The following is a 20693-nucleotide window of genomic DNA, read 5'->3' as shown; positions in this document are numbered from 1 at the left end:
GTGTCTTCAGCTAAATAATTGTAGGAGGAACCAGAGCAGTCATACCTGGCTCATGCATGTTGAAAATTGAAAAGGCTTTTTTTGATTTTCACTCTCTTTTTAATGCATAGCCTATCAAATGTGGTAAAATAGCAAAGTATCATGGCACAGTTGTTCACAGTTTTAAGAAAACAGTTGTCAAGGCCCAGACAATATAGGATCCTCACATCTTCCTTTCTTTGTCCCATCTTTTCTAACCTGAGAGTCCACACACAGAATTGTATCCTCATATTTTCTTTTTCTACCTCCAGTGAAACCTCAAAGGATCTAATACTCTCATTTCACCTTATGCCGTAATAAGGCTAACTGACAAGGCTTACTTAATGCATTATCTTTTCCAAGAGCTAATTTTGTTTTTACTGGTGAAAAGCTTTTATATGGCTTCAGTCAGTATTCTCAAAGTATGGTCATATGCCACTGTTCACAAGATTTTAGGCAATAAATAAATGAACATCCAAAAATTTTAATGGTTATATTTTTGTGTATTAGAAAAATAACTAGCACTTTTAATCTGTTATTTTAGTCATTACTATTTAAAACATGACTGAAGTACATAGTTAAGTTTAAAATGAGTGGGATTTAAAAAAATAGGACATATGGTCCACAGTATGGCAAAACTCGTAAAAGGAGTTAAGCAATCGATTACAGTTTGGGAAACACTGACTTAAGTCAAATGACTGAAGCTTTCCTTTGTGGACTCAAAGCATTATCGGCAAACCCAGTAGAGAAGGCACTCGCCTGCTGGCTTCTCTGCTGAAGATGCCTTCAGACTCAGAGGACAGTGTGATTAATGCCTACACGGTGTCAGGAAAGTCATGGGAGAGTCACTTTCTCTGTGCAATAGTGATGGAGTTCAGTCTTTGCTCAATAAGCTTTATAATTGTTTTTGATAAGTCGAGTGATAACGATATCTTGTTTATTTTTGCATTTTTAAAAACTGGTTCTTAGATACTTGTGGCAGTGATTTTTAAGAATGTCAAGAAAGCTGTCTTATTTTGTTTAGATAAAAAGTTCACTTTTAAATGAGTTAACATTTTTTAACAAGTTCATAATTTGTCTAAATTTTATGTATTTGATTTAGATGTTGATGTTAGTGAAGATTCGCCTCCTCCCCTACCTGAAAGAACTCCTGAGTCTTTTGTATTGGCCAGTGAACATAGTGAGTGTATCTTCTGATTTTACCTATTTCATGCTTTAATAATAAGCTCTGAAAAACATGGCTGATTACAGTCTGTTGCTGTTGAGCTACACAATTAAATTGAAAAACAGGATTGAATTTATACTGACAAATGTTTTTAATTCCTTGTATGAAAAATACTTATAATGGTATTTTTTATTTGCTAAGACTGCTAATAAAATGGCTGCATTTATATCAAACACTATAATCCAGTTAAATGCAACTATAACTGTATACAGTTTATTGTCTTTTCATTCATTAAAAATGGCACTTACTTATGAAAAGACATTAACTGCTTCACTTGGTACCAGTTTAGGTAAGTAAACATTTAAATTCTGTTGTAGGCAGGCATCACTCAGTTGATGTTAACTGAGGACCCTTAAGGCCACAAGAGTATCAGTGAGGGAGAAAGTGATATTTCAGAGTATTGATAATATATTCCTCATCCTTCCCATCCTGAAAAAGAGTATAGAAACAGCTTTAATATATTTACAGTGTCTTGTGCTCAGTGGAGGTGCACACTACTAGTCTTATCTGAGCTGCATTTTACAAATATTTTATTCATTTTAACTGATTTTGAGAATGTTAAAAAACAGTGAAGCTGTATACTTCACTAATATTAAATAAATAAGTCTAAGTCTGTCATACCTGTAGATTACAATGCACTTGTAATAAACTCTGATAACTCAATTCTTTAAATTTTAAGGAAGAAAGCTTAAGGGCATATTCTTCAATTAATAGAAGCTAGAAATTTTTTAGTGGAAGTGATAGTTTCTAAAAATCTATAGTATCTGTTTTTGTATATTACCTTAAAGCAAGAAATTTTAAGAATTAAAGATGTTAATTTTAATGGTAAGATTTCATTTTTCTCAGATACACCTGTAAGATCTGAGTGGAGTGAACTTCAAAATCAGGAACAGTGTGAACAAAGAAAAGCTGAAGTGAGTCCTTTTGGGATTGGAACAGCTATAGCTCAATATTTTTGTTCTTTTGTTTTATTAATTTATCTTACAGTTGTTTGTTATAATAACTTACCTTAAGACTATTAAATATAATTTTTGATAATTATTTCTTATGCTATAATTTCACATGAAAAGTGTATAAAATGTGAGATCTAAAAATTTTTTTAATTAATTAATTTATTTTAATTTTTTTGGGTTGTGTTGGGTCTTTGTTTCTGTGCAAGGGCTTTCGCTAGTTGCGGCAAGCGGGGGCCACTCTTAATCGCGGTGCGCGGGCCTCTCACTATTGTGGCCTCTCTTGTTGCGGAGCACAGGCTCCAGACACGCAGGCTCAGTAGTTGTGGCTCACGGACCTAGTTGCTCCGTGGCATGTGGGATCTTCCCAGACCAGGGCTCGAACCTGTGTCCCCTGCATTGGCAGGCATATTCTCAACCACTGCGCCACCAGGGAAGCCCTAAAATTTTTTTAAAGAGCATTATGATCTACATATGACCATCACTTCAGAGTGATGGTCATATTCCCAAGCTGCTTTTGAAATTTTCCCAAGCTGTTTTTGAAATTTGTAAATTATGCCTTGTTTCAAATCATTTTGGAGGTATGAATAGAACAGGAGTTACTATTTTCAGGGTCCTAGTGCTTTCCTAGATTTTGTTCTTTCCATTATAAAACCAGGTATATTGTCTCTCCCTTTGGTTTTTCTGGTCATGTGAGACTTCCTTTCACATTCAGGAAATGTTTTGGTAGCTAAGTATTTTAGCCACGGGAAATGCCATTTTTCATCAACATTATTATTTCTCTCATATTTGAATATCTCTGAAATTGGCGTATATCTTAAAATTGATTAAAAAAGCATCGTGATATACTTTAATTGGTAAATAAAGTATTGGTAACCTAATAATGATGCTATGTCTTACAATCAGTGATATCATAACTTGATGAATACAGTAGAGGGCTGGCAAAATGCAGTTGTGTATGTTCCCTTATGTAGTAACTTCTGCATTTTCAGTTTTCATCCAGAAGGAAAAGGAATTCCCCTATCCTTTTACTCCCAGTATAAAACACCACAACATTAAAAATTTTTAACCCTAATTGAAAACACCATTGTTTTCTTTTCCTTTGACACGAGAATCTTGATAGATCTTGATTTATTGGGATATATACTCGTAACAGACCAAATTTTCTATGATTTGTACCTGAAAGGGATGTACTGTAATAGCTATTGAATGTCTTCCTTATAGGGCTTGATAACCTCTGGAAGTGAAACATGTGGTAAGTTGGATTGTGTTCCTTTTTGCTATAGATTATATAGATTAATTTCCATAAAATAGCATGTCTCATGGTGTATGCTATTTATTTGGTTATTTCAGTATGTGAAAATATGTAGGACAACTCTTCTAGAACCTGAATTATGTAGTATAATTCTTTTAAAATTCGTTATTATACCAGATATTATTATTGATCAGGAGGATAACAGCATTTATTATCAGTAGTTACAGGCTGATGGGAAGGAAATTATTTTTAAAATATTTTCCTGTATTTTATTTCTGTTGTTTATAAAAACACTTAGAATCTAGATCTGACAAAGATTTGAATAAATGCCCCAAATTAACCTAGATGATTGAATTGGGTGCCTAAAAATCAATTGTTTTGGAAATCTTCCTTTTAGGACTTTTACATTTGTGAAGGCTAGTAAGGTTATGTTAGCTCAACCCAGTGTTATAATGCCAAGTTAGAAAATTTTTCTACTACATTACTTTTACGATCATAGTAAAATAGGTCAAGTTATTTGTTAATTCTTATAAATCAGTAACTACGTAAACAGCTCATCAAACATCCTAGCTTATACAGTTCCCTCAATTTATCTATCACCTCTGCCCTTACCCTCCATTCTGCTTCAGCTGCTCTCTTCCTGGATCTTTGCCTAATGGGGCTCCATTCCATCTCATAAACTCTTTATTACTCTCTGTTTACTTTCCTGCAGCAACATATTATAAGGAAAAGAGCAGAAGCTTTAGCGTCAAGCCCACCTGGATTGGAGTCCCATTTTTGCCATTTTACTTATTACTATGTGGATTTGGGCAAGTTACCTCATCTTTCTAGGCTTCAGTTTTCTTCTCTGTGAAATGCAGATAATAGTAGTAACCTACCCTAGAGGATTGTTGCGAAGATTTAATTAAATTAAATCATATATGGAGAGTATTAGACAGTGCCCGGCACATGGTAGGCACTGAAATGGTAACAATGCTGTTATTATTATCTATGTTATATTAGTACTGCTGCTATGGCTAGATCCCTGGGTCTTTTATTTTCTTATTATCTGTTAACTCCTTCTTTCTGGTTTCTCTTCCTTCTCTATTCAATCTAGATACCATCATCCATCACTCTAGTCACACTCACAGTTATCCTTAACTTTCTTGCCCCTAATTCCCATACCATTTTACTTTATCCCTCAGGATTACTGAATACTGCTGGGGAACTTGGCTCAGTTTTACAGAGTGAGCATACAGTTCTAGGATTGATCCACAGTTGAGCCCTCAGCGTTGCTTGGTTATCTTACCTGCTCTAGTTTATACCCTTTTTATTTCCCCTGAATTTTCCAAATCTTTAATTTCTTCATGAATCCCACTAACTCTTACTCAGTAGTAGGCCCTTTACTTCATTGAGGCTTTTAGCCTAAATCATCATTTCCTCATAGAAATATGAGGAATACCCCTCCGCCACTTGTTTCGTCTACATGCCTCTCCTTTCTGTCCCTGTTTATTATAAACCTTATCACACTACTATAATAAGTAATGTACTTGTCTGGCTCTCCTACTAGACCAGGGGTTAGCAAACTGTATCCCACAGGCCTAATCCTGCCCGTGGCTTGTTTTCTTATTCTGCCCTTGAGCTGAATGAATTATTTTTACATTTTAAAGAGGTGTTTAAAAATAAAAACAAAGAAACAAAAATCAATGAAGAATGTGCGACAGAGACCGTACGTGGCTTGCAAAGCCTAAAATATTCTCTAGACCTTTACAGAAAACGTTTGCCGACCCCTGTCTAGACTATAAGCACCTGAGGACAAGGATTGTCTGTTATTTGATGTGTATTCCAAGTTTCCAGAAAAGTTCCTTACAGGGGGTGTAGGGGATGTGACGAAGGTGGGGAAAGAATGCCTGAATCATAGTAGTTGATTTCTTTTGTTACTAATCTTATGCATTGGCAGTTAAATATGTAAACTAACTAAAATTTAAGCAATGCTAAATCTTAAAAGAAAAGAATTACTACTTTTAAGCACAAGTATTAAGTCCATTAATAAACTATGAACTTGTTTGCCATTGATTTCCATATAAAGGCATTTCAGTTGCAGTTAAAGTAGGAGCATAAGGAGAATCGTCACACAGCAGAAGTACTCACTGCAGATTTCTAGGCGCCTGCAAGAACACCTAATATAATTTCCTGTGTTCATTACCTTTGCATTTATATTTATCTGGGCCTCTAAAATTATGCTCAAGAAAAAACTTGCTCTTTTAACTAACTGCCCACATTAAAACAATTAGAGGATTCTTCTACCTATGATGCTACACATGATTATGAATAACAATGGCTTTGATTTGCGTTTTAGACCATCCAGCACGAGGTATTCATACAGAGACTTGTACAGAATGTCCACCTACTTTCAGTAACAAGAAAGATCAAATATCAGAAAGTCCAACAGAAGCCACAGAAGTTGGTAATTTATTAGATAATTTTAACAGTGTAATTGTGTAGTTAATGCTGGCAAGAATGAAAAAAAGTTATTTGCCATCATTCCAGAATTTCCTTAAGGCAAAGTTTATCTTTGTGCTATGATTTATTCAGGTTCTTAAATGGCACTTGCCAAGAATAAAACATGTACTGTCCAAGTTGCTTGGAATTAATTATGAAACAAATGAACTAATTTATTCTGTTTCATACTGAGGTTAAAAACTAAAATATAAAAAACTGCAGCGTGTAAACAAATCTTTCTTTTGAGTTGGAAAGACTAAAATATCTTAGCTGTTTTTCTTACATTTTGATAGAATTGATTTTATTTTTATAAAAGAAGCAATTATTTTCAACTACCCAGAACAAATTAAGAGTTGGTTTGTGTTTGTAGAGATTTGTTTAGTTTAAGTTCTAAATTTCCATATGGAAATTTATTTGTTCCAGAAAATAAGAATGTCTACAGACATGAGCTTAATAGTGTAAAAATATTTCTGAACACTAGAGAATTATTGTGGTATTTTGATTATAGGTTTTGGTAATCGCTGTGGAAAACCCAAAGGACCAAGAGATCCACCTTCAGAATGGACATGATTCAGGGAACTAAAAGACACTTTAAATTATACTGGAAAATTCAAGTGCCACTGAAAGCCAGATTTATAGTATTCCATCTTAAAAATGTGGGACTAACAGCAGTGTAGATTGTTACCTTAGTGTTTTTTGCTGGGACCATCTACCTGCCTTATATTACACTTAGGAAAAAGTATTACATACGGTTTATTTTGTAACTTCAAGTATTATTGCCTTAATGTCTCTTAACCCTGTTACACGCTGCTTGTAGACATGTTAATATAAGTAATACTTTTATGATAAATTGAGTTTAAGGACTACTCTTTTGCTAATGTTTTATCATGTATGCATTATTTTGTATATGTACAGGGCAAGTAGGTATATAATTTGATAAAGTTACAGTCATAAAATATTATTAACAGAAGATGTAAGAAATTTCTGCATGGTCTAAATCTTTGTGTACCTTATTTGTAAATTATTTGCCCTGAAGTTTTAGAAAATAGTTTCTGAATTTTAAAATTGCTGGATTCATGCAGCCAGCATTACAGGTTATCAGAGATCAAAGATTGTAATAATAATACATTTTGTAAATTGTAAGCAAAAAGTTATTTTTATATTATATACTGTCTAATTGTCCATCCTAATTGTCCTTGTTTTCATCTAGTTATGGAGATTCAGTAAGTGCCTTGGAACAATATTGAATTCTCTTAGCTCGTGTGTGTTACTTTAATATTTGAACTCAACTGGGATTAGAAGACTATCAGAATATATGTATGTTTCAGGATATTTGACCTGCCATTAAAAAGACAAAAACAATTTTACAGTGCCTACTTGTTTTGGTTTTTCGTTCCTCTTTTGTGGGAAATTAGACTTAATATCCACCTTCCTCCCAGCTCAGTCTTATCTTTAAGTCATGAGTATGAATGGGGTTTAATTTCTTAATTATGGAATAGGGAGCACCTTCTGCAGAAATATGGCTTTGCAGTTCTAAATACTTATCCTGGAGTCAGCCCTAGGCATCCTTCTTAGCCTTCTCGTTATTGCCTACTGGGATGCCAGGAAAAAACCAAACAAAGGTGCAGTTGGGAAAAGGGAACTGGTTTCTTCCCATCCTGCACTGGAGCAGAGGTCCTTTCCGTAAGTACCAAGTTTGAATTTTGACATCATTGATCAAAGCTGATAGACATCTGTATTTTCCCTCTGCATATAAAAGAGGGAAGAAATTATGAGACTAAAGTGAGATAAAGTAATCGTATATGAATAGAAAGAGGATTGTTGTGGAAGAGAAAATAATACTGTGATTTCATGTTGAAAAATTTATAAAGCTCATTGGTCTTAGAATTTCACATTTTTCTCATATATTTGTTCAAAAAATGTGAATACAGTGGACCCTGGACAGTCATAAGATACAAACACCTCTACAGCATATCATTTTCTTAATAAAATTTAAACTGAAATAAAGTATAACTGAAAAAAAATTTAGTCTCCATACACTTTATGATTTGTATAATATGGCACTAAAATCATTTGTAAAGATTTTTTTTCTTGGTAAGGAGTTGCTTTGGAACTCCTTCATTGAAGTATACATGTATTCAGAAGGGTGCAAAAAGCATATTAACCATCACAAAGTATACACTCCTCTGAGTGTGACCACCCCTAGGTCAAGCAGTAGAACAGGACCAGCCACTGAGAAGCTTCCCCTTGGGCTTCTAAGATTTGTTCATTATTATATGTGTAGCAGTTGCTTGTTCATTTTTCATTGCTAGAGTTTTGCATTGTATGAATATACCACAGTTTGTTCATTCTGCTACTAATAGACATTTGGGTTGTTTTTGGCTTGGGAAAATTACAAATTTTGTTGCTACAAACATTTTAAAATGTGTTTTGGTACACTTATATATATAAATCTGTTGGGTATATATCCAGGAGTGCAATTTTTGGATTATAGAGTATGCACATATACATTCAGCTTTGTAGATATTGCCAAACAATTTTCCAAAGTGGTGGTTCTGATTGTTAACATATTTCCCTCCTGACTAATGAGGTTGAGCACATTCTCATGTGCTTATGACCATGTGGATATTCATTTTTGTGAAGGACCTGTTCAAGTCTCAAGCATATACTGTTTGGCAGTATCTACTAAAGCTGAGTATGCACATATCCTATCATCTGGCAACTTTGCACCTGTTTTTCTATTTAGTTGTTTGTCTTTTTCTTATTGATTTGTTGGAATTATTTATATATTCCATGTGTGTTTGCCTGTGCTTTGCCTTTTCACTCTACTAATGGTGTTTTTTTGTTTGTTTGTTTTGATAAACAGAAGTTCCTGAATTTAATTAAATCCAATTTATCAATCTTTTATAATTACTCCTTTTTGGTGTCCTCTTTTAGAAATCTTTGCCCACCCCAAGATCACAAAGATATTCTTTAGTTTTCTAGAAGCTTTATTTTTTATTTATATTTTTATGTTATGTTTTTATCTAAAGCTACAGAATTAATTTTTTTGTATAGAGTGTGAGGTAGATTTCTTTTTCCTTTTATGAATCACCAGTTAATGTCCTTCCTCCATTAAATATATAGTCTTGTCATATGTTATATATTCATTGATCTGAGTCAATTACTAGATTTTTTTTTTCTTTCTGTTCCATTGCCTATCTTTATAATGTTTTAAATTCTGCCTTTTTCCACCTTTAGCTTTCTCCCAGTGATTTTTGTATTGCCTAGAACAATCAATAAAGTTACTCATTTTTATTTTTCTATATAAAGCATATAATAAATAAGGTCATTTGTATCTGAGATAAACCACTGGCAAATTTATCCTGCTACTTTATCCAAATCCTCTCCCTTACAGCTAATGCTACAAAGACCTTTAATCTTTACTTTTCCATCCTAACACTATCAGTTACCTTTCTTTTGGAGCAATTTTTCACAAATAGTATTTTTTACTCTAGTAGTTTTCACTTTATGGACATTTTCTCCTAATATTGGTAAACAGAGAGCAGTAAAGCCATAGTCATGTCAGTGCTGAGCTAGGCTCAGTCATAAGCTAAGTGACTTCCTCTCAGGTAACAGCCTCGTAGGACATGTGGTTAAGTTTTTGCCTGAGCAAATTTACATAACTGTATGTCCTAAACCCCTGTGGTCACTTCAAATAGCTGAAACTATGAAATTATTTTTTTTATTTTATTGTTTAAAACATTTTTTAATGCCATTGCCTGTGTCAATTTTTAACTTAAGTATAATTGACTTACAATATTATATTAGTTTCAGGTGTACAACATAGTGATCCAATATTATTATACATTATAAAATTATCACCACGATAAGTCTAGTTACCATCTGTAATCATACCAAGTTACTACAATATTATTGAACTGTATTCCCTGTGCTGTACATGACATCCCTGTGACTCATTTATAACTGGAAGTTTGTACCTCTTAATCTCCACCGATTTCAGTCATCCCCCCCAACCCCCTTTCCCTGTGGCAACCACCAGTTTGTTCTATGAATCTGTTTCTGTTTTGTTAGGTTTGTTCGTTTGTTTTGTTTTTTAGATTCCACATATAAGTGAAGTTGTACAGCATTTGTTTTTCTCTGTCTGACTTAGCATAATACACTCTAGTTCCATGCATGTTGTTGCAAATGGCAAATTTTCATTCTTTTTCATGGCCGAGTAATATATATTCATCATATGTATATGCCACATCTTCTTTATCCATTTGTCTATTAATGGGCACATAGTTAAACTAAAAAGAGACGATTTTGTGCTAAATGAGAAGGGAAGCAATAAAAATAATGCAATTTGCAATCTGAAGCTTTTGAGAGAAATTCAAGTGAAGAATGACATCTTAAGTATACTTAGTCTTAAAATGTGTTCTGATTATAATATTTTTGTTGAAGTACATTTCTGGTGGCCTTGATTGCAATCTGTGAAGTCATTCTAATTTAATCCTAAATATAGAATTAAATTTAATTAAATCACTGTTGCGCTAGTTTTGGAAAAGTTTTTGCTGTTTTTGTTTTCTTACACAGATGTCTCCTAATTGCCTGCTTTTAGTGACGTTATTTTAGGTATCAAAAGTTCACATTCACATTTAATAGCTTTCTAAATAATCAGATGTGAATTAATTTCAGTTTTTTAATACTCTATTCTCCAATTTTAGATCTTTGTTACACAGCTCTTAAAGGCCAGAAGCTCGTATTTTCAATTCTGGCAGATAGGGAATTGTGAAAACTTTAACAAAAATTTTGGCACATAACCATTCAATATATTGTGCTAAAAGTAGCTCTAGTTTTGAATATAAACTGTATTTTCTTAACAGATTTGCTGCAGTCTGTTTCCCCCGCTATTTGTCTTTAAGGTGCACAAATCTTGCATGATATGCAGATGACCAATTAGATCGTGAACAATTTAATCAGTGAAAAGCAGCTACGATTGGGTAGCTCAAGAAGATGTGTCTCAGTGTTTTAAACTACAACAAATCTGGGCTTTGTTGAGTTAGTGGGGGAAGGGAATTCCAAAGATTCCAACCATTTTTCATTTTTTAGAGATAAGATGGCCTATGTACTATAATTGTGATTTAATGTAATAGTATTTGTGACTTAACTCTTGCCAACATTTCAGCAAGAACATATTCTTTGGCTACTACAGATTTATACCCAAATAGCCAAACATTAAACAGAAAAGTAGTTCTAAATTTCTCCTTAAAACATTGTTTTCCTGACTGAAAAAAATTTTAGTAGGATTAAGTTTATAGTAAGTACACAAATGTACAATACATCTGTGATATTTTAAAGTATTGTGGTTTTTAAATTTTAGCTTTATCAACTTATATGTAAACCTGTTAGAATATTTCCAATACTTCCTAAAACTAAAATGTGAGAAAGCATTAAATAATTTACTGTATTAAATATAAAATCTAAGTATTTAGCATTTCTCATTGTATTTGAATTAATTATATAATAACATTTTCATGCAGCTTCTATGCAAAAAATTTTAAATACCAATCTGGGCACACTACATATATTGTATAATTTGAAATATGTAGAGATTAGCTGAGATTAACATTAGAAAGCCATTTTTATTTCTTTTTCTGACCACACTGCGCCTTGCGGCTTGCAGGATCTTAGTTCCCCGACCAGGGACTGAACCCGGGCCTCCACAGTGAAAGCACTGAGTCCTAACCACCAGGGAATTCCCTAGAAAAACATTTTTTAAATTAAAATTATATATGTACACATTTTATTGTTTCAGAAAGGTAAAAGGAAGTTTATAGGAAGTTGACTATTGCCATTCAGAATAACAAAGTATTCTTGGCATCTTTTCAATCCAAAGATTGAAAATGGATTGATCCATTTTAATATTATTTCATCTGTCAATATCGATTTCCATGTAACAGAAATAAAGTAAAATTTATATGTAGAAATTTTACATTTAGACTTTGCTTTCGTGTGAATTCAGTTGAATTTAGGGCCAAAGGCTTTTGAAAGTTGGATTCTTTGACATTGATAGCTTTTAGCAGTTTCAGTGGCTGTAGAGGTGGGACATCATGGAACTCTTCCCCATTCTGTCAGAAGGGGGCAGCAAAGCAAGCCAAGAGGAAATTTATAGGTACCAAAAAAAAAAAAAAAAAAAAGTCGGAAAGGCACTCAAGAAAATTTAGAAAGCTATAGCCCAAAAGCTTCTTGGGGTGGCTTCACTATTTTAGAGTGTTTGTGAAGTCCCTAATGCCAAGTGCCCCCCTTTGCAAGAGTCATATGCAGATCTTAAGGCATCAATACACCTCATGCAGACTCAGGCCTATCTAATAAAAATTATTAACCTTGCGGAATGCTTACCAAGTGCCAAGCCTTCTGCTTATCTCTGAATACATTATCTTTCTTAATCTTCACAAAAACTTTGCCAGATGGACATCCCTGTTTTATGGATGAATCTGCAGAATACAGACTTCAGATAATTTAAACTCACACAAAGTAGCAAAGCCAGAATTTAAACCTAGCTCCTGTTACAAAATCCTTGCACTTAATTACTGACACTACTATATGCCCTAGTTTTCAGAGAAGCTAGGAGTGTAGGCTTTAGCAGGCAAGAAACGTGTGTGCTAGTTAACTGACTAGTTACTTAAGTCAAATGTCACTAATATGCTTTAAAATACATGGCTTGAAAACTGATGAAGGGAACTTCCCTGGCGGTCCAGTGGGTGGGACTCCATGCTTCCACTGCAGGGGGCGTGGGTGCAATCCCTGGTCAGGGAGCGAAGATCCCATGTGGCACATGGCGTAGACAAAAAAAGAGGAAAAATAAATGCTAAAGAAAACTGATGAAGGCCATCTGCATGCTTTTCCTTGGTATCTCTGTTTACTTCCTATCCTGCAGTAAATTTCTAGGGCACAAGTATGGGACAGAAGTCAGAATCGGAATTTTACCAACTTGGTCAATTTTAATTTTATAGTTAAAACTTGGTAAGCTATTGTGGCAGGTTGGAAATCATGGCCACAATATTTTCAGCTCCTCCCATCAAGGTGGAGTTTGTTTTCTAGTATCTGGGCTGGCCTTCTGCTTTGCTTTGACCAATCAAATGCAGCAGATGTGTTTCTAGGCTGACTCTTTGTGTAGACCTTAAGAGGACAGGCTGCTTCAGTCTCTTGGGTCCCTGCTGGCATGTAAAGTAGCAGGATACAAAATTAATGCACAGAAATCTTTTGCATTCCTATACACTAATGATGAAAAATCTGAAAGAGAAATTAAGGAAACACCCCAATTTACCACTGCAACAAAAAGAATAAAAACCTAGGAATAAACCTACCTAAGGAGACAAAAGACCTGTATGCAGAAAACTATAAGACAATGATGAAAGAAATTAAAGATGATACAAACAGATGGAGAGATATACCATGTTTTTGGATGGAAGAATCAACATCGTGAAAATGACTATACTACCCAAAGCAATCTACAGATTCAATGCAATCCCTATCAAACTACCAATGGCGTTTTTCACAGAACTAGAACAAAAAACTTCACAATTTGTTTGGAAACACAAAAGACTCCGAATAGCCAAGGCAATCTTGAGAAAAAAAAACGGAGCTGGAGGAATCAGGTTCCTGGATTTCAGACTATACTACAAAAGCTACAGTAATGAAGACAGTATGGTACTGGCACAAAAACAGAAATATAGGTGAATGGAACAGGATAGAAAGCCCAGAGATAAACCCATGCACATATGGTCACCTTATTTTTGATAAAGGAGGCAAGAATATACATGGAGAAAAGACAGCCTCTTCAATAAGTGGTGCTGGGAAAACTGGACAGCTACATGTAAAAGAATGAAATTAGAACACTTCCTAACACCATATACAAAAATAAACTCAAAATGGATTAAAGACCTAAACGTAATAAGGCCAGACACTATAAAACTCTTAGAGGAAAACATAGGCAGAACACTCTATGACATACATCACAGCAAGATCCTTTTTAACCCACCTCCTGGAGAAATGGAAATAAAAACAAAAATAAACAAATAGGACCAATGAAACTTAAAAGTTTTTGCACAGCAAAGGAAACCATAAACAAGACGAAAAGACAGCCCTCAGAATGGGAGAAAATATTTGCAAATGAAGCAACTGACAAAGGATTAATCTCCAAAATTTACAAGCAGCTCATGCAGCTCAATAGCAATAAAACAAACAACCCAATCCAAAAATGTGCAGAAGACCTAAATAGACATTTCTCCAAAGAAGATATACAGATTGCCAACAAACACATGAGAGAATGCTCAACATCACTAATCATTAGTGAAATGCAAATCAAAACTACAATGAGGTATCATCTCACACCAGTCAGAATGGCCATCATCAAAAAATCTACAAACAATACATGCTGGAGAGGATGTGGAGAAAAGGGAACCCTCTTGCACTGTTGGTGGGAATATAAATTGATACAGCCACTATGGAGAACAGTATGGAGGTTCCTTAAAAAACTAAAAATAGAACTACCATATGACCCAGCAATCCCACTAGTGGGCATATACCCTGAGAAAACCATAATTCAAAAAGAGTCATGTACCACAATGTTCACTGCAGCTCTATTTACAATAGCCAGGACATGGAAGCAACCTAAGTGTCCATCGACAGATGAATGGATAAAGAAATGTGGCACATATATACAATGGAATATTACTCAGCCATGAAAAGAAATGAAACTGAGTTATTTGTAGTGAGGTGGATGGACCTAGAGACTGTCATACAGAGTGAAGTAAGTCAGAAAGAGAAAAACAAATACCGTATGCTAACACATATATATGGAATCTAAAGGGAAAGAAAGTGGTTCTGAAGAACCTAGGGGCAGGACAGGAATAAAGACGCAGACGTAGAGAATGGACTTGAGGACACGGGGAGGGGGAAGGGTAAGCTGGGACGAAGTGAGAGAGTGGCATGGACATATATACACTACCAAATGTAAAACGGATAGCTAGTGGGAAGCAGCCGCATAGCACAGGGAGATCAGCTCTGTGCTTTGTGACCACCTAGAGGGGTGGGATAGGGAGGGTGGGAGGGAGATGCAAGAGGGAGGAGATATGGGGATATATGTATATGTATAGCTGATTCACTTTGTTATAAAGCAGAAAAAAAGACACCATTGTAAAGCAATTATACTCTAATAAAGGTGTTAAAAAAATGTAATGATATCCATTTCTAAGAACATGAAAACATGATTTAAAAATCACTGTATTCTACAATGGAATATTAGCCAGAAGAAAGAATGAAATAATGTCATTTGCAGCAACATGGATGAACCTAGAGATAATCATTCTAAGTGAAGCAAGTCAGACAGAGAAAGACAAATGTATGACATCACTTATATGTGGAATCTAAAAAAAGGATGCAAATGAACTTATTTACAAAACAAAAATAGACTCACAGACATAGAAAACAAACTTCTTGTTACCAAAGGGGAAAGTGGAGGGAGGGATAATTAGGAATTTGGGATTAACCAATACACACTACTATATATAAAATAGATAAACAACAAGGACCTACTGTATAGCACTACAGCACAAGGAATTATATTCAATATCTTGTAATAGCCTATAATGGAAAATAAGCTGAAAAAGAATATACATATATATATATATATATATATATATATATACACACACACACACATGACTGAATCACTTTGCTATATACTTGAAACATTGCAAATCAATGACAGTTTAAAAAAAAATCACTGTATTCTAAATAAAATATCTTTTGGCCTAAGGCAGTGTTTCTGAAACTTTTTTTTATTATTGCCCTCCCTGTACAGGAGAAAATTTAAATTAAATTTAAATTCTCCCTAGTGAGAGAAATAAGGAATAAGATTTTGTTGGGTAGAGTTGAGTTTTGAAGGGGCACAAGCCACTGCCATATCTAAGGGTCTTTTTGCCTCCAAGAACAAAGTTTCAGAATGCATGGTATAAGCCCATTAACAGAAAACTGTAAATTCAAGATTCTGCCCAACTAGTTTTAGACGCACTGATGGGCCAGGTGTCATCCCCTTGGCTATGTCTGAAAATATCAAGACTCTCAATGTGCTTCTCACCCTTAGCTCACCCTGCTGGGAGTGTGTTTTGGGTTTTTCCTCATCTTTAAAATGAGACAGTAGTTTCACGCTCTCTCATAGTTTTAGGGACAAGGGAAAAATTTGAAAATATTTTGAACATTCAATCTAATGTTTACTTTATGGAATCTAACAAATCTGTTTTCTTGAAAGGATATATCTGATAATTTGCCTTACCCATTAATTAGCTGAGATGCCTAATGGTGTTCCTTCCCTGAAAGACTCTCTGCCTCCTTGTTCCTTCTTAAACATACTAAGTGTACTTTAAAACAGATACTTGTTTTTATCCACTTCCAGAAAGGCTGTAATAGGTGTTTCCCTTAATGAACACCATAATTTCCTTTTACCAAAGGATTGTTACAAGGATTAAATTATTTAACATACATAAAATGCCTAGCACAATAAACTTTCTCTTTAGTATAAAACACACGGACTTCCCTGGTGGCACAGTGGTTAAGAATCCGCCTGCCAATGCAGAGACACGGGTTCGAGCCCTGGTTCGGTAAGGTCCCACATGCCACGGAGCAACTAAGTCCGTGCACCACAACTGCTGAGCCCGCGCGCCTAGAGCCCGTGCTCCGCAACAAAGAGAAGCCACCACAATGAGAAGCCCGCGCACCGCAACGAAGAGTAGCCCCTGCTCGCTGCAACTAGAGAAAGCCCCCATGCAGCAACGAAGACCCAATACAGCAAATAAATAAGTAAATAAATAAATAAATAAAACACGAAGCCATAAATTATGAAAGAAACAATATATAACCAACTGAAAAGCAAACAGCTTATTGTCTAAGTGACTGAAACTATTGTTGACATAACCACAATACCATTATCGCATCTAAAAAAATTAACAGTTCTTTAATATGATCAATTTTCCACATATTATACATGTTCAAATTTCCGAGAGTCTCATAAAATGTTTTTGACAATTGTTTTGTTTGAATCAAGATCCATACAAGATTCACACACTGCATTTACTTGATACACCTATTAAATTTCTTAATTTTAGGTTCCCCTCCCTTTTTTTCCCCTTGCCACTTATTTGTTGAACTGTGTCATTTGTCCTATGAAGTTCCCCACACTGGACTTTGCTAACTGCATCCCTGTGGTGGTGTTAACATGTGCCTCTATCCCTCTATTTCTTGTAAACTTGATAGTTGGATCTGGTGGCTTTCTCAGATTCAGGTTTGATGTTTTGGGCAAGAAGGCTTCATAGGTGCTGCCATTTACTCATCACACCCAGCGGAAGGGCTATAGTGTTTAGTAATGTAGACACTCAATGGTAATGTTGATCAGTGAGTGCTGTCAGGCTGACTTGTTCATCAAAAAGTCTCCAACAGTCTTTCATTTAACGCCACCCTCTTCTTAACATGCCTTCTTGGGCTTTAGTATCTAGAAGGCTAAAAATGCATTTCTCAAATTCCCTTGCAGCTAGAGCTATTGATGTGATATAAATTCCACCACTAGAGGCACTTGTGTATAGTGAACTAAGTAGGGGAGGGGCAGGTTATGAGGCATCTTCGTGACAGGGTGTATTGTAGTGAAGGACATGTGGCTGTGGAACCAGTGGCTTCCCCATTCAACAGGTGGCCTTCGAGAATGGCCTGAACAACAGTCCCTTGACAGCTCGGTTCTATAGCCTGGATTTGTGAGTCACTCCTGAAGCTTAGCCCGCAGGCTGTTTTCTCAACCCTGCCAACCATTTGTAATAGACCATGTAATAAATCCCTTTTGGCTTAAATTACTGAAGAGTGGATTTTGTTCTCTGCTTTGAACCCTGACCAATACAGCTCCTCTAAGAAAAAGTATTTTCAGCAGTTGTCAAACAGTTGCCTCTCTGATTTTATTTTAAAAAGTGAATTTATTAATAGTTAAACTTGTTAATAATTGCCTGAGTATGTAAAATAGATATTCTAGGAAGATATACCTTTTTAAAACAAAAAAATCATATAGCAATTTCACATTCCCATTGTATAAACTTTCTAAAAAGAAACACGTAAGTGCTTTTCCCCCCCAGTTTTATTGAGAAATAATTGACATACATTGCTGTACCAGTTTAAGGCATACAGCATGATGGCTTGATTTACATATATTGTGAAACGATCACCACAATAGGTTCAAGTGACATCTATCACCTCATAGATTCAATAAAAAGAAAAAAATTTTCTCCTTGAGATGAGAGCTCTTAGGAGAGCTCTTAGATGAGACTCTCGTAACAACTTTCCTGTATGTCATACAGCAGTGTCATCTATAGTCATCATGTTGTACAGCGCATCCCTAGTACTTAGTTATCTTATAACTGAAAGTTTGTACCTTTTGACCACCTTCCTCCAATTCCCCCTCCCCCCAGTGTTTTTAAAAAACATTTAAAAATTAATCCATGTTAAGAAAATTAATCCATGTCCATTAATGAAGACAATTTTATTAAAAGGTAATTTAAATATTGTCTTCACAAAATTTTAATTCCATAATGTGAACTAAAAAGTATAAATCTTCAGAGTCTAGTAAAGAGATTTTTATTCAATATTTTACTACATAAATGTTCAAACACAGAGAAGTTGAAAGAATTATACCATGACCTATCCAGTAACCTAATTATACGTATACCTGTCACCTGGACTCTACAGTTAACATTGTTATATTTGCTTTATTACATACCTAACCATCTAGGCATCCCTCTATCATACATTAATCCATCTTATTTTTTGATACATTTCAAAGTAAGCTGCAAACATGAGTACACTTCAGGCCTAAATACTTCGGCATAACAAAAGGATTTTTTTTTCCAGATATAGTATTTGGCCACTGAAGGGCTTCCAAATGACATAAAATGCATTAGAAAGTAAACTAGTCTATAGTGTCCTGAATTGTCAAGTCCTGGCGAAGATCTAGGGAAGGAGTTGCACGGAGTGTAAATGGCATCAATCAGAGTGAGAGACTCAATCTGAAATCTAGCAAGATTGCAACACTCTCTGCCTTTACCCTCAGAACTCTCCTCCTCATTTTACAGTTACTTTAATTATAAAAGAGAAAATACATAACTGGCCCCTCTCCCCCTCAAATGATTTGTGCTATTGAAGGTAGCAATTCTAAATTTAGATCAGAATCTCAGAAAACTTGATGGAAATCAAGATGTTATATTTGCAGAAATGAGCTGGCTTCATGAACTCAATGTTAATTTGGTTATTGTTACTCTCCATGAGGGCAGGGGCTTAGTGTGTTTTATTATTTATCCCCAGCACGTAGAACACTGCCTGGCACATACTAGTTAGTGTTCAATACATATTCACTGAAGGAAGGAGGGAATTCAAGTGCTTGATTCCAAACATAATCTTCACATATTTCATGCCATTACTAATGAAAGAAGTTTTTCTAAAATAAAAATAAGTCTTAACATAAAAATAAGAGCATGGGTTGGTTACCTAGAGCTGGAGCTGCAATTACACAGAAGGGACCATGTTTTCCATACGTGCAGCAGGAACCTCAGCACCAGCCTACCGTGCACCCGCCGCTGAGGCTCAGCTGACTTGTGGGGCAGGTTGTGCCAAAGCCCATGGCTGGGCAGAAGCAGCACTGCCTTCTTTTCGTTTTTTTTACTTTTTAGTCTTTACTGAATTTATTACAATATTGCTTCTGTTTTCTGTTTTGGTTTTTTGGCCCTGAGGCATGTGGGATCTTAGCTCCCTGACCAGGGATCGAACCTGCAGCCCCTGCACTGGAAGGCGATGTCTTAACCACGGGACGGCCGGGGAAGTCCCAGCCCTGCCTTCTGATGGGGACCACAGGAAAACTTCCCAGAACTGTTCGGGCACTTTGCAAACACACCCTGGGACTGCCCAGAAACAAATGCGAAGTTTGTCTGTAAATCAGTGGGGGCAAGAGTCAGTGGAATTTGAATCATTACTGTTGATGTTACTCTCCTCTTGTACCTTCAGACTGGTGATACCTGAGGAAATTTAAATGTGCTACAATGTTAAAATTACCTTTTTAAGGTGATAATTTTCTTTGAGATTTCCTTGGCCTGGAAGAGCATTTCCATATTCAGCACAAGTTCATCAAGCTAGCACACATCTCAACAGCTACTGTGAGATTTTTTTAAAATATATTTTTGTCTCTTCAAGAGAATGAGAGACATTATTTTTTATTGTGTCTGTATAGAGAGCAACATAAACAATAATTTCAAATCTATCAGTTTTCCTGTTAGAGATCACAATGGCGGCCTACCTAGATGGGAATCAAGGGACCAGCAAATTAGAAAGATTTAAAAACCAGAAGAACACCTTGTATTTTATACTCAACATAGGTATAGAGAGAAATTTTTATGCCATAAGCTATAAAAGGTTAAATGTCCAAAGCAATGTCCTGCTACAGCTAGTGCTACCCTCTCACTAAATAAACATATGCTCTGCAGGTCCCCACAAGACTTTCAAACAGCCCAGTGATGACTGTCATTAAAACATACCTAAGAGAAATCACATTCTTCCAAGTGAGACATCAGAGGCTCCCTGCCACTTGGTAGAATGTGATGAATTCAAGCACTGGATATTGGTGTAAGGTGGTTGACTGAGACCAAATATTCATTTGCTTTTTCTCAGAATGTTGCTTCTCTATGTCAAGGTTTCC

The 20693-nt window shown here is 35.3% G+C and overlaps 1 protein-coding gene and 1 long non-coding RNA gene across 7 annotated transcripts in view; one reads left to right on the top strand and one right to left on the bottom strand.

The window, feature by feature from the left end:
• PTPN12 (protein tyrosine phosphatase non-receptor type 12) overlaps positions 1-7296 on the top strand; it is a 90510-nt gene extending 83214 nt beyond the window's left edge. For 3 of the 4 annotated variants that reach the window (XM_036863321.1, XM_036863322.1, XM_036863324.1), the window contains 5 exons: positions 1121-1198; positions 2090-2157; positions 3418-3448; positions 5787-5894; positions 6438-7296. In XM_036863321.1, coding sequence (XP_036719216.1) covers positions 1121-1198; positions 2090-2157; positions 3418-3448; positions 5787-5894; positions 6438-6499 — 347 coding nt within the window. In that variant the 3' untranslated portion in view covers positions 6500-7296. The remainder of the gene's footprint in view (positions 1-1120; positions 1199-2089; positions 2158-3417; positions 3449-5786; positions 5895-6437) is intronic. The other variant, XM_036863323.1, reaches the window with a different exon arrangement.
• The window catches only part of LOC118900715, an 81142-nt gene that overhangs the window by 32672 nt on the left and 27777 nt on the right, over positions 1-20693 (bottom strand). Inside the window, exon 3 of one of the 3 annotated variants that reach the window (XR_005021211.1) lies at positions 12314-12408. The exons of the other annotated variants lie outside the window; for them this stretch is intronic. This is a non-coding gene — a long non-coding RNA (uncharacterized LOC118900715). The remainder of the gene's footprint in view (positions 1-12313; positions 12409-20693) is intronic. 3 annotated transcript variants of the gene reach the window in all.

This window comes from Balaenoptera musculus, chromosome 9 (assembly GCF_009873245.2).
Source record: "Balaenoptera musculus isolate JJ_BM4_2016_0621 chromosome 9, mBalMus1.pri.v3, whole genome shotgun sequence".
Lineage (NCBI taxonomy): Eukaryota > Metazoa > Chordata > Mammalia > Artiodactyla > Balaenopteridae > Balaenoptera > Balaenoptera musculus.
Note: the sequence above shows the minus strand (reverse complement) of the source record. Positions and strands in the feature narration are given on the sequence as shown.